Here is a 14173-nt window from a genome sequence, read left to right on the forward strand (position 1 = left end):
CAGGATTTAAGATTTAAAAGTATTTTGTGAATTTTATGGAACCTTTTGATAATAAATTCTCTTTTGTGGGACTTAGATATAATTTTTCCTATATATTACTTCCATTCAATATTAATTATAAAATATTTTATTGAATTACATTTTTCCATGAGATAGATAATTATCTTAAAATCACATACTCTTTCTGTGCTTATATTTATTTAATTTAATAGGATATCCTAATTAAAAAAACCTTATTAAATATCTTAATTAAATGCATTTTTAAAAAATCTCATTAATTATATTTTAAAAAATTCAAAATATTTTATATTTTTTAATATCTTATGTCAGAAAAAGTGTCTTATATATATTTTTTATCAGATGGAGTATTAAGTATGCCATTTACATCTAGACTGTTTAAATATTGTTACTATTACTATTATTGTTATTATTTTGCCTGATGATCATAAATTTAAGTTAAAAGGTTGTTTTTATCTTATTCTCTAAGAAATTATATTGGAATAAAAAACTAAATTTTGACCACTACGTAAATCTGAGTGTTCATGACAGCAACCAAAACTAAATTATAGGATGTGACACCAAGAAGCGCAAAAGCTAAAAAAAAAAAAGACTAAGGATCATGCTTCATGTCTGAAATTATATTGGCAGAGATTCTACAAATTAAAAGCAAACATATCCACATGCCCTCACATTATTAATCAATGAAAGAGGTCGTGCACTGAATCATACAAAAAGAATCAAAACTAAATTAATTAATTAATTAATATGGTTTCATGTAAACATGTTACACTGACTTCGATATTCTTTCCCAAGCTTCCCCACCATTTATATTTCCTATTTCTCTCCAAAAATAGAATATTCATGTTCTCCAAGTTGACGACATTACAACATAAGAAAAAAGATATTGTATTATTTATATTATTATTAAGGCTATATACATTCTGGAGTTGAGGGGAAAGTAGTAGTCTTTAATCATCAATAGACGATAATAATCTTAGTCCAATAATTATGCCTAAAAGCTTAATTATCAATAGATGATTCATTATCTTAGCTGTACGAATTTTGGTGATATTCGACCAAAAAGCATTATTACCAATATATCAATATCATCATTAAATGTAATAAAATTTATAAGGAGTCGCAATTAAGGTTATAACAAATCAAGAAAGTGTAATTTAATCCGGTGTAGCTAGATGGATTCATTGACTAGTTTATAAAAAACCGAATATATAAGACACCCATATATAACTCATGTAGTTAAACTGTTAGCATTAAGAATTATAATTATAATTTTATTCATATATATATATATATATATACATACATACATAGATATATATATAATATAAATTTCACTCACAAAAATGAAAAACCCAAACATGAAACTTAATTCACTTGAGTTTACTGGATACAATACCCAATTAAATTGACTTAATCATTAACGAGGTTCTACTTAGGCTGACCCAAGAATTTCTCTGCTTGGAAAGCAGCTGACGGGCTTTAGGATATAGTAATTTTATGAACTTTTTTTTTTTTGGCCTTTCTTTCCTTCGTTTTTTCAAGAAGTTATTAAAGTTGTGCGTAATTGAAGGAATCACTCAATATTTTACCTTTATTTCAAAAAGAAAATTGGAACCAAATTATTAGCAAGAAAACAATTGGCAGCCACGCTTCCACCTTGTGATTCCTACAGTAACATCCTTTTTTTTTTATTTGTTCAAAACAATTTTTTAAGAGTAAAGTATAAATTTGTCTTTAATGTTTCTAACTAGGCACACCTTATATCCCACAATATTTTTTGATGTAATTTTACCACCAACGTTTTTTTAAAATGGTATATTGTCGCCCCCTCGTTAGATTTGACTTAAATGACTGTTAATTTGACCATTAATCTCAAATTTAATAACCATGTGACATTATTTAAAAATTAAAAAAATAAAGCTAGATAAAAATCTTCAACAATTATGAACTTTATCTTTAAACATGATTTTAACCTTCAAACTCAAACTTCATCTTTTTTGAAGTTCATGAACTTCATCGATCTTCTAACCCAAACTCCAAGTAGGTGATTACTCTAACCCAGCAATCAAATAAGAACAATCAAGCCAAAACTATCAAACCCATCCAGAACATGACATAATTCTTTAGCTCTCTCACATATCCACCGAACAATTCAATTTAAGTATAGAAATTGTAAGTACCCTGTGACAAGAATTAACAACCTAGATTCTTACGCTGAATTGTACAGGAGAATAGGAGATAAATACAAATGAAAATTTCAATTCCAAAACACCAAGATTAGAATGCGAGAATAAGAGAAGAAGAAAGATAAAAAATCTCAAATGGGAAGTAGAAAATTTTGGGAGAGTTTCAAAGGCAAGCAAGCAAGGAAACAGATCAAACCCATTGGAATCTCAAACAAACTTGGGCAACAACGTTCGGCTTGAGAGAAAACCTCAAGAAAAGCTTCAAGCTTCCAAATCCTGAGTTCTCTTCAGACATTGTCGAGTAAATCAACGAGCAAAGGCATGAATCCATCTAACATTGCGAAAAACTCCTAATTCTCTTCAGATTCTTTGGAAAAATATACAACTCTTATTAAGGAATCAAGACCGTTCCCACCATGGCAGTCCAAGTATTTTACAATGTTGACGACCTAATCCAGGGAAGGGATTGTTCTAGTGGTGGCCGGAGACTCAACCGATTCAACCCGGTTGCAAAACGAGTTGGACCAAATCTAAATATAGGACAACGAAAGAAACTCGATATCGTGATGTATAAATTGTCCTTGACCATGGTGACCACCGTTTGGCCTTTAAGAAAGTGAGAGAAAGCAACGTCTCTCTTCACAACCCAGATGATGAAGATTGGGTTGAAATGAGCATCTCCTTTGTGAGGAGGTTTCGTTGCTTTCATGTGAAGTAAATATTAAGGACCTGTAGATTTCCCAAGTGCTCTAGTTTGTCAGATCGATTGCAGTGCTCAGGTGAAGAAGAGACAGATGGGTGGAGGAGACGAGGGGAGAGGGGTTCCTCTTTTTTTTTTTTCCCCTCCTCATTTTCCCTCTTTTTTCGACTCTCTACTATTTATTAAATTTGTAATTAAAATAAATTCATTGAATTAAATCAAATCGAGAATTGAAAAAAGGAGGGGAAAGGAGAGAAAAGAAAGCAGGACCCTTTTCCCGAGAAAAGAGAGAGAGGAAGCTGAAAAAGTAATGAAGCGAAGGGAAGATGTCCACGTGGTTCTCAAAGTTGGAAGAAGGGAAAAGATAAATGAATAAAAAATAGCATGAACTCACACGTGGCAGTTAGGGAAAAATTTAATGATCAAATTAATAGTTGAAGTCCAAATCTATTAACTTAAAATGATATTGTGCCAAATTTAAAAAAAAATGTTGAGTCAACATTTCACCAAAAAAAACTTGAAAATACTATATGCACTTAGAGGAAAATATTGAAGATAAATTTATACTTTAACCTAATTTTTTATTATTATTAAAATAAATAGATATTACATTATTTATTATTGTGCAAGGCTAATCAATAATCAATAATTCATTTTTATTTAGAAGAACTGAACTCATAAGTCTCCTCCATGCGAAAGTTTTGAAATTCTTTATGTTCAGAAAAAAATTTTCCTAAAGAATTTTCATTTTTCTAGAAAGGGTAATTCTAACTTAACACTATTGAAATTGTGAAGGGGATTCAGAAGATCAAATTCAGGTCAACGAAATAACTAAACTTTTGGCTTTACATACGTTGGAACTGCTAGGGGTGTTCATAGGTTCAGTTTGGTTTAGTTTTGGGCAAAAACCAAATCGAACCGAACCATTCGGTTTACTGATAATTGAGACCTGATCGGTTTTTATGAAGTTCGGTTTGGTTCAGTTTTATTTTTGATTTGGTTCGGTTTGGTTAAGGTCTTGATCAAGTTTTAATGTACTTATTTAATTTTTTTTCCTTTTCTCCATCTTCATAATAGTGCTATGTACTAAAATTAAATTTAATTCTTTTTGACTCCTTTTTTTCATAAATAGAGGTATAAAAATATAATAAAATTTTAATGTGATAACAATAATTAATCATAAAAATTGATATAAGTTTTTAAGATTAAAATTATTTAATATTATGTATTTTCATTAAAATCCTTTCAAAATGTTTAACTATGTATCTATATTTTAATAAATAATAAAAAATTTATTATACAAAATTCAAAACAAAATGTTTCTTGTAGATAAATTGAATGCTGAGGCTTTTAGATTGTAAATAATTAAATGATGATCATAGCATGATTATTATAATTAGTTAATATTATGCATCTTCATTCAAGTATTTTAAAAATGTTTATTTATTACTATAAAAAATTCAAAACAAAATGCTTCTTGTAGATAAATGATTATATATTTTACAAACAAATAAATAGAATTTTTTTAATCAAGTTTGGTTCGGTTTGGTTCGGTTTCTAGTACTTAAAACCGAACTTGAATCGAACTAATCGGTTTTTATATCATAAAAACCGAAATAGACCTGATTGTTGTTCGGTTTTGATCGGTTTTTGTCAGTTTGGATTGGTTTGGATCGGTCTTTTCGGTTTGGATCGGTTTTGAACACCCTTAGGAACTGCACAAAACATTATGTGCGGCTTCTCGCTTCCTTGGTTCTACTTAACCTATATTAGCTCGTTTATCCTTGTAACATTGGCTACGCGAAGTAATTCAAGAAATAGTCTTTATTTCAAACCGTAATTAGAAATGATCTCAATTGATACCTCACTTGCGTTTGCATTTCCTTATTCATTATTCTGTAAATATACTTGTCTGATTAACCCTGTCTGCTTTTCTCAGTGCAAGGTGTAACTTTTCATGTATATATGTTTTAAAAAAAGAAAAAAGAAAAGAACAAACAAACATACGTTTACTTGCTTTTTCAAATGTTGATTTGTTTGTCTACACTTTAAGGTCAAAAGGAATACTTAGATTGGAGACATATCAAGAATAGTTGTAAAATTAATATTATTAAAACTTCACTTATTATTAAATATTAATACAAACTAGATTTTACTTATTTGTGTGGGTGGAAATATAATTTTTAACCAATAGACACTAATCAAGTGGAATAGAAAAATAGATCTAGTTTTTAATTCATATATATATATATATATATATTGATTGATGATTCATTGATGCACACTAATCAAATATATTTGAACCTGCGGGTGTGAGTAGGTGTGAGTGATACACACAGAGAGGTGGATTGTGGGGGAAAATACGCATATAATTTGATCTAAAATCTAAGAATGGGTTAAAATTTACATATCATCGCCCTTAGCATTTTTCGTAGAGAGACTATCATCTTCTTTTCATTGAAGTTATGTGCTCAACTACCCATCAAAATACCAACAATAAATAGAAGATAGAATCTTGAACATCGAAATTTTATTGGAAGGGAATTGATTACAGTCCATTCCTCGAATACAACCGTTGAATAATGTTGATATTTCTGTAAGGAATCTTCTTGCTGTGATTTTGAACTGTAAAGTTTAGTCTTCAGAGGTTCTTGCCAACCGCTAACATTGAATTCTTGATCTTTTAATTTTTGGGGAATTACAATTCTCTTGGGCTTGTCTTCCAGTGTTGGCAATCTTCAAGGCACTGAAATTTGAAGTTGTTGAAAATCCAGAGGCTAGTGCTGGGATTTGAGGATGGAGAAAGAAAAGAATTCAACTGAAAACATACTTTCATTATTCACTCAAACTATATTTTACACAAACACTTGTGATTTTTTTTCAATTCTCAAACTCTCTTTTCTTCGTGGCACCGCACTCACACTCTTTTACACTTACTCTCCACCAAACTTTCTCTTCTTGTTACTCACTTTACTGCACACGCACAACTTCCAAAGCCTCCTATTTATGTGTGTGTGTGTCGGTTACATCATTCATTCTTCATTCTTCTTGAACCTTCTTCTATTGCCATAGAGTAATTAATAGTGTCATATTTTCTTTGTTTATTTTATTATTTCACCCCATTGCTTGTTTTCTCCGTTCTTCTAGAATTATCCTTCATTAGTCAGTACATTTTCTAATACCCTACCTCATCGACTAATTAGTCTTTCCATTATCCTTATTTTTTCATCTTTCAAATGGCTTCTTGAACTTGTCATAGTCGACTTTGTTTTCTTGAAGAAACTCATATATAACCAACTTTGTCTTGTGCCTTAAAATATTCTTGGTACTTGACTTTTGCATCTCCATAAATCTTTACAGTAGTGAAAATTGGTCTTGCTCTCTATCTTCTTCATATTTTTCTTTGATTGAACTCTAAACACTTAAACATGATTCAATCACCTTCTCCAAACTGAGTTCTTCTAGATCATCCTAGTCCTTACTTGCATCTTTGTTCTTTTTACCTTGACGTTCTTTTCATTGACTTCATCTACTACTTTTGTAACACAAGCTGCTACCATTTCTTCTTCATAAAAATCTTCTATTGCCATTTCTTCTTCAATGGCACATGAAGCTTGAAAATCCCTTCCTTCCTTGCTGTCGTTTTTATTGTTAGAGGTGACAATATTTTCTTTAGCCCTTTTATGCCAACAATTTCAAAAAAAGTGGCCAACCTTTCCACAATTGTAACACTGACCTTTCTTCAACAATTTTTGCTTTCATCGAGCTTGCCTCAATCTTTGCAAGCTCTCCCTTGATATGAGCTTCTATTGCAACATCTTCTATGCTAGCTATTTTGTCACCTATAATCATCTCCTTACTTTTTTGTGTTAGACTCCTCCTGTCAATCTCTCTTTTTGCCAAAAAGAGCCTTTTCTCATCTTTCAAAAAAAAAATTGGACATTTGTGTATCCAAAACTTCCTGGTTAGCTAGGATACTTTCCAACTCAATTAAAGTTCGTTCCATGGACCAAGTTCTTCAAATTGTAATTAGACCGCAATATTTTAAATTTAACCCCATAATAATTCTCTTCTTCTATGTATCCCTAATAGAATTCCTTGGGTTTAAGTTTGACATTTCATTGCAAATAGATTTAACTATTGAAAAATACTCACTTACTCGCTTATCATCATGCCAAATCAAGGCAAGCTCATTCTCCAACAATTACAACTTCACATCATTTGTTATTGCAAACAGTGAGACCAACATATCCCATGCTTTCTTTGGCGTCTTCTCTTATTTGACAAATCTAATGATTTGTGACTCTAATGAAAACAATTAATATGTAAAGAGCTTTCTTAGCTCTTACCTGCCACTTCTTCAATTCACTTGGATTTGTTGGCGGCATTGCATCATCTTTATCAATGAGATCTCAGATATTCTAAGTTCTAACCTCCAAGATAGAGATCGACTATTGTACTCTATAATTGATAATTGTCATTATTTAGCTTCTCCACTAAACAAGCATTTGACATCATGTCTACCGTAGTGATGTAATTAGTGCCCAATACTTAAACCAAGTTAATTTAGTTTTTGACCAGTGTATTTCACAATTTTGGATTATACCAGCAAAACTTCTAATGAATCTAGACTTCCAAAGTCTTTTGCTTGAATATTCAAAGTTTATCAATTACTCTCGAGCAGCTTAGCTGCATTTTGGTAGCTTTGACTCTAATACTAAACGTTGGAATTTGAGGATGGACAAACAGGGGGATTCAACTAAAAACATACTTTTATTATTCACTCAAATTACAATTTACACAAACCCTCGTGACTTTTCTTCAATTCTCACACACTCTTTCTTCTTTCGTGACACCACACCTGTTCTCTTTCACACTTTACTCTCCACCTCACTCTTTCCCTCTCCTTACTACCCACTTTGCTGCGCACGCGCACAACTTGCAAAGCCTCCTACGTATGTGTATGTGTCAGTCACGCCATTCATTCTTCGTTCTTCTCTCGGACCTTCTTCTGCAGCCATAGTGTAATTAATGTAGTGTCCATATTTTTCTCTGTTTATTTTATTATTTCACCGTGTGTGCTTGTTTTCTTCGTTCTTCTGTAATCAGCCTTAATTAGTCGGTGCACTTTCTAACAGCTACTTAAGAATTCATCATCTAAGAGCCACTGATTTGAGATTAGGTTTGTGAGTTTCTTCAAAAGCTGGGTCTTTGAACCTGGTTAATTGTTTGGCCCCAAAAAAAAAAAAAAAGTTAATTGCAACATCTTTCCGTTCAACTGTGACTTTTCCACCATTTGATCTGGAAACTCCTTCAAAGATGATTGGGAAAATGTTTGAGGAGGTGTTGTCTGAGATCATGATCTCAGCATGCCATCCATGGTCAGGGTTTATGGTTTTTGATGACAGAATCAATGAATAAGCTTCTTGAGCAGTAGGATGAAGGATTTTTGGATGGCGACCAAACAAATAGAACAATGTTTTGCTGTAATAATGGAAAGGGTTGTAACCAATTGGTGAGGCTTTGGAGTTGGCAACTGCACTTTGTAGCCTGTAAAAGAGGCTTTTGTTCTCTCTGAAATTCTGTCACTCATTTTCAACTATACCAAGCTCTTTTGAGGTTCTTGGTTTTGAGATACTGCATCTTTGAGCTCCCATGAATCTGGGTAAGCCAATTGATCCAGTTTGGGCATTTTCGCAGTTATTACTGCGATAGACTGCTCCTGGGAATTAGCTTGTACGTTTACAGCTTTATTCCCGCGAGACTTCCTTGAACTTTTGAAGTCTTGATTGGGTTTTTATAACTTGTAGTGCATTCTATAGCGAATATAAGTTTGTGAGGTTCCTTCCTTCCACTTCCCATCAAGAGTTCTAACCACGAAGGCTAGCGAATCAATGGTTTTTGGGTTATTAAAGGAAACAACATAGTTGGATAACAGTTGAAAGAGACAGGTCCATCAAAGAGACTTGATGCTACAATTGCCGCTATTGAGGTTTCAAAGTCTTCGATTCTATTGTCTCTAAGAATCATCAAGATTGGCGTGTTGGTTCCTACTCTTTGTAAAGGTTGAACAAAGACTTGGATTAATCCAATGTGGATGAAGTTGAATCTCTTCTTACAACGGTTGACCATTTCTTGAGAAATAAGAGAGGCTATTTCTTGGGATTGGGACATGAAGATTTCTCCATCTAAAAAGTTTTGGCAAGAGAGTTTTGGATGAAACCAAGAACAGAACGTTGGGTTTGGTAAAATTGATATGACTTGATCGGAGGTAAACCTCCATTATTTTCAACTTTAGATATTGCAGAATCGATTTTTTATTGATCGGGAGTTTCTTCATCGACCATGCATGTTTCTCGTGATCTAGGCATTTTGTCTAAAATTACTCAGGAAACAGCAGGTCTCTGATACTGGTAATAATAAAAAGGGGAAAACAACAGAATTTTTAGGGTAAAGAAAGAAATACTCAGTCAGTTCAATGAATGCAAGCTGTGGAGAGAAAAGTGAAGAAAGTCTTTGAGAGATGAGACGACAGGAAAGGTTGAAGTAAGACAACGCTCAGATTGTAACTTGAGACATATGACGGTGCATTTGATTGATTTATAGAGTTATACAAAGCGGAATTGAGAGGTATATGAACCCATAAATAATTGATCTTCGGATTTGAAACCATTTGGAAACCGAGTTCAAGATCAGATAGATGGTAGACAGCTTTCACTGTGTGAGTTACTGATTTTGCCCCTCTTTGCGTATGATCTGATTCGATTTTTCTGCATCTTTCTCTTCAATTTCTTTGAACAACGGAGTGTTCAGTTGAAAAAATTAATGATTTACGAAGATTAACAAAATAACTAGTTCTCATCAACCCCAGCATCAAATGAATGGACAGTCTAGCCTTTAGTTACATCCCTTGTTGGTTTTACTCGCTCATCACCTCATGTACCGGGAGTGGAGATACTAGGGAGTCAGAATAGATGACCTCTAAGATTTGTTCATCAGAAAGACCATGTTCGAAAAGAAAGAGGCCACACTTTCATAAGGAACGACAAGGCAATGTTTTCCATTCAATGTTTTGGAAGCCTATGTTCATATTTTATAATAAAAAACCAGTAGGTTATCTGCTCTGCTTTGACAGCATGTCAGTCAGCTTCTAGCCATGCCAACACAGACTCACCCGAGCGCTCAATTTTTCAACATACTCTTTTCCTCTAAGAAAACAATAACGCTAACATATTTCAAATTTTTTTGCCACATGTAAATCCAACTCTCGTTCTAATTCCAGTAAAACACATAAAGGGTTCTACTCATTGATCGAAGTAAAAATAGTGCAGCCCTATATGTTACCAATGATGTATTTTACGACTCACGAAAAACATGATTTACTAGAGTTTCCATTTGATATTATAGATGATTATCAGCGAAACTTGGATTCTCCGTCCTTCCACCGAGTTCATCCCACATCGTGCATGGATCACAAATTACTCAAATAAAAATTCCCAAGTTATAATTAGATTACACAAATCTTTAAAGACACTTGTAAGTTTTAAGAACTTCATTGTTACAAAAATGCCGGGGCAAAAATAAAGACTACACGAAAAATGAAGGCTAGTAGTAGATAGGGGAAGACATGCTTTGGAGCTCATGAAAGGTACCAGAGAAGGAAATCTATAATACCATGGCGTTTGAGTCTAAAAAAAAAATGGGAAACTCAAACCATTTGTATCCAAAACCTTTGTTTACAACTTTCACTATTGAGCCATCCCCACCTCGCAACCAGCATGACTGACTCATTACTCGCAACAAATACACAATATAGAATGAAAGTAACACCAATAACACCCGAACCCCAAAAGCACAACCCTCAATATAATTCAAACTTGACCCAAATTCGCTCGCTGATAAAAGACTCAACAGAAGCCACAGACTGCTCGATTTCATGGCCATGACACAGTCCGAGGACTACAAGTATGAATGACCCATGATGATAAGGTGGATGTCTTGTCAATTACCTAACCTTTCATGTTGCCAGGAAGTATGAACATGAATAGATTATAGTCAAGTTGATGATGCCGGCTCTTCCGTCTTCTTCCCTGCATCCGTGTTCTCTGATTCATTCTTGCTTTCTTTTTCAGGTACATCTTTTTGCTCCTCAGATTTGCCCTGAGACTTCTCAGTCTTCTCTTCAACACTCAACTTCTCAAGGAGACCAGCAGCAGCAGATGCGTCTTTGTTTTCCTCTTTCTTCTTCTGGGATTCAGCAACTTCTTGGAATGTTTCCATAAAGCTTTTGCAATCTACAAGGCAAGGCAAAAAACTACTAATTCTATAAACCAATATCAATCTCCATATTGGGCAAGAAAAACAATTATTATGGTTGTTGTCTTGAGCAAAAGAGAGGTGTGTAACTAAGAAACTATTAAAGACACCCATTACAGCCAAGTACCAATCCTATTATTTCTCAATTATTCCCATCTCTGGCCAACAGAAGGAAAAAGAAGTAAGTGCGTCGTTAACCAGATTACTCACAGGGTAGAACCTTAGACTCTATGGAAGTTATCCATGCTTATGAATTACGAAAAATTACAAATTTCTAATACCCAACACAGGTTATATATGACTAGAAACCAAACAACCTTTCTCTCTCTCATGTTGTAAAACTACTTAAAAAGAATTATTTTTTAGTTATAAATGTTAATAAAGATATTAAAGTAACAAAGTTTTTACTCCCCAATAATTTCATCCTAGATCTGTTCCTGCTCATAAATACCTTCACTAGATCAAACCACAAAACAAAAGCAAAACTCCATAAGAAAAAAAGATGGACGCATACAAACACTACAGTGAAAATTTTAAAGAATGCAATGAGACAAAGATGATTATACATAACTGAGAACCCGTCAATTACAGAGTACGGACTTCAGGCAGTCAGAATCTCTGTCTAAATTTATAAAAAAGTACGAAACTTCAGTTATATCAAAAGTGTAGTTAGTTTCAATTTCAGCTATCGAAATAAATAAATAGAATAGTCCATTGTTTGAAAGCGCGCGCCCTATTTTTTTGTTTTTAATGCAAAGTGATGCTAATCAATTAAACAGAGTCAAACGTGCAAGCCTCAAAGAGCAGGGAAAAAAAAACGAGAAGAAAGAAAGAAGCGCACACTTACTTTCAATTGAGGCAAATCGAATGCAAAAAAGTTCATCCTTCAGTTCACCATCGGCAAAGTCCCTGGCATGCCAAACGCAAGATTTTTCATTCCCAGCATGTTCTTGCACGGTCATTGACGGAACAACTGTTCCAGAACCAAAAAAAAAAAAGAGCAAACGATGAGATTTTTTCAAAAAGGCAACCAAAATCTGTGACAAGAATACATATAAAAGATGTAGTGAGTTACAAACTTAAATGATTGGCGCAGATCTTTAGTGTCTTCGATTGCCTCATCACAAGTCTAACTTTCCCAGTAACCTTGTGCTTCAGAAACTTCACAGTACCCGCGCCTCTTTCCTTCCACTGATTCCCATCTTTATCAAATCGGTAAAGCTTAGATTTCCTGCAATCGATCAAACACGCTTTAATTACGGCGACAAAACCAATCAGCTCTAAGAACAAGAAAGAAAAAGTTGACAAACAAATGTATACAGATCGAGAATAGCATCTTCGTCTTCTTCACCGGTGGTGACGGCAACTTCCTCAAGCTTGACGATTGGAGCAACCTGAGCTCCGGTATCCTCGTCATCGCCGGCGGGGGCTACCTCCTCTTCACGGTGCTCGGGATCGTTGCTCGACATATTCGCTAGGGAGGGGAAGAGACACAGAGACAGCAAGACAGAGCGTAAAACGCTAAATGCTAGGGTTTGGAAGTGAAATTGGGTTTAGAAAGCAGCTCGAGCCCGAGCGAGGGCGTTCGTTGTATCCTGTGCTCTGTGCTCCCACAATCCACGCACTGAAAAAGAGCTGGAAGAAAAGACATGGAAGAGGCCAGACGGTCTGAACAACCACATAGGTCCAAGTGTGAATGTGGGCTAACGGATGGTTGGAATTTTTAGTTGGCCCAGATCATATATATGTATATAACTATGCATTCATTGCCCATACAGCCTACACCTAAGAAAAATAAAAGGCCAATCTATATATATTTATAATTTATGATTATAATTAATTAGAAACAACCCAGGTGATTTCGTCCAATCCCAAGTCCGTTTAACCCAAAAAAAACAGTTAAAAAAAACTAGAAAATTGGCCAGTAATTTACATTTACCTTTATATTTACATTTACAATTTATGACAAAAAAAAAGGCCAAAAACGCACACAACAAGCAAAAAAGACGACCAATTCGAGACCAAATGAAAATGAATTAAAAATAAGACTGCCCCTGCTAGAAATATACTCATGAGCAATAAAAAAGAAAATGAACTCTAAACAAAATAGGGTGTAAATAAAAATAAACTAAGTTAATGATTTTGTAATTTAGTGACATGCAATTTTTTTTCTATAATTGAAATGTTATAGGTTTAATCTCGCTTGTAAAATATCATGCATTTAGTTCATCCCCTTCAAAATGAAACTTAGCATCCAAAAAAAAAAAAAAACCATGTCTTCTTCGTTCTCATTGGATTTTTCATCATCTTCATCATTTATAAAGGTTAGCTTGGAGGAGTGAGAAGACGATAGGCAATAAAAGACAAGCTAAATGAAATCAAAAGAAGTATGAATTTAGGAGAAATTGAATGGGAAAAGAGTCGGGCAATAATAATTACTTAGGGATTTAAAAATGCCTTGTAATTCCAGCTATAGAGTTGATTAATACTCTCAGCTAAGGCCAAGGTATGAATTATGATAGACCTGTATTAGAAGTCATAGTACCATTACTAAATGTAAGGACGACAAGGAAAAGGGCATTTGAGACATTCGACATCCATGTTCCATTGCTGGGCAAACAATCATGATTCTCTCCAAACATGAAAGACATTCTACCTCCATGTTCCATTGCTGGCCTAGCAATCATGATTCTCTCCAAACATGAAAGGCATCAACTCTTCATTAAATTAAATGGTTAAAGATCTCTTTCACTCTTGATTTTTTTTTCTAGAGGTTAGTGCTCTATGCTCCCACATATCCACAACTTGAAAAAGAGCTAGAAGAAGCCGAATGGTCAAAAGATAGCAGTGTAAGTCCCAATGTGAATGTGGCCCAGCAAATGGTTAGAATTTTTACTTGACCTAAATCACAAAGCAGATGGTTGGAATTTTTAGTTGGCGGCCCAGATCA

General features: G+C 33.9%; 1 protein-coding gene across 1 annotated transcript; it reads right to left on the minus strand.

Annotated features, from left to right (window-relative positions):
* Positions 1-10556: 10556 nt before the first annotated feature.
* On the minus strand, positions 10557-12828 carry LOC129292578 (ran-binding protein 1 homolog a-like). Its single transcript, XM_054930149.1, has 4 exons — positions 12544-12828; positions 12303-12454; positions 12071-12196; positions 10557-11201 (listed from the first exon to the last, which is right to left on the minus strand). The coding sequence occupies exons 1-4, from the start codon at positions 12690-12692 to the stop codon at positions 10963-10965; spliced, it is 666 nt and encodes a 221-aa protein (XP_054786124.1). The 5' UTR covers positions 12693-12828; the 3' UTR covers positions 10557-10962.
* Between the last annotated feature and the right edge of the window lie 1345 nt (positions 12829-14173).

Source organism: Prosopis cineraria, unplaced genomic scaffold, assembly GCF_029017545.1.
Source record: "Prosopis cineraria cultivar Desert tree isolate PC_DT_omini unplaced genomic scaffold, ASM2901754v1 PC14, whole genome shotgun sequence".
NCBI classification, from domain to species: domain Eukaryota; kingdom Viridiplantae; phylum Streptophyta; class Magnoliopsida; order Fabales; family Fabaceae; genus Prosopis; species Prosopis cineraria.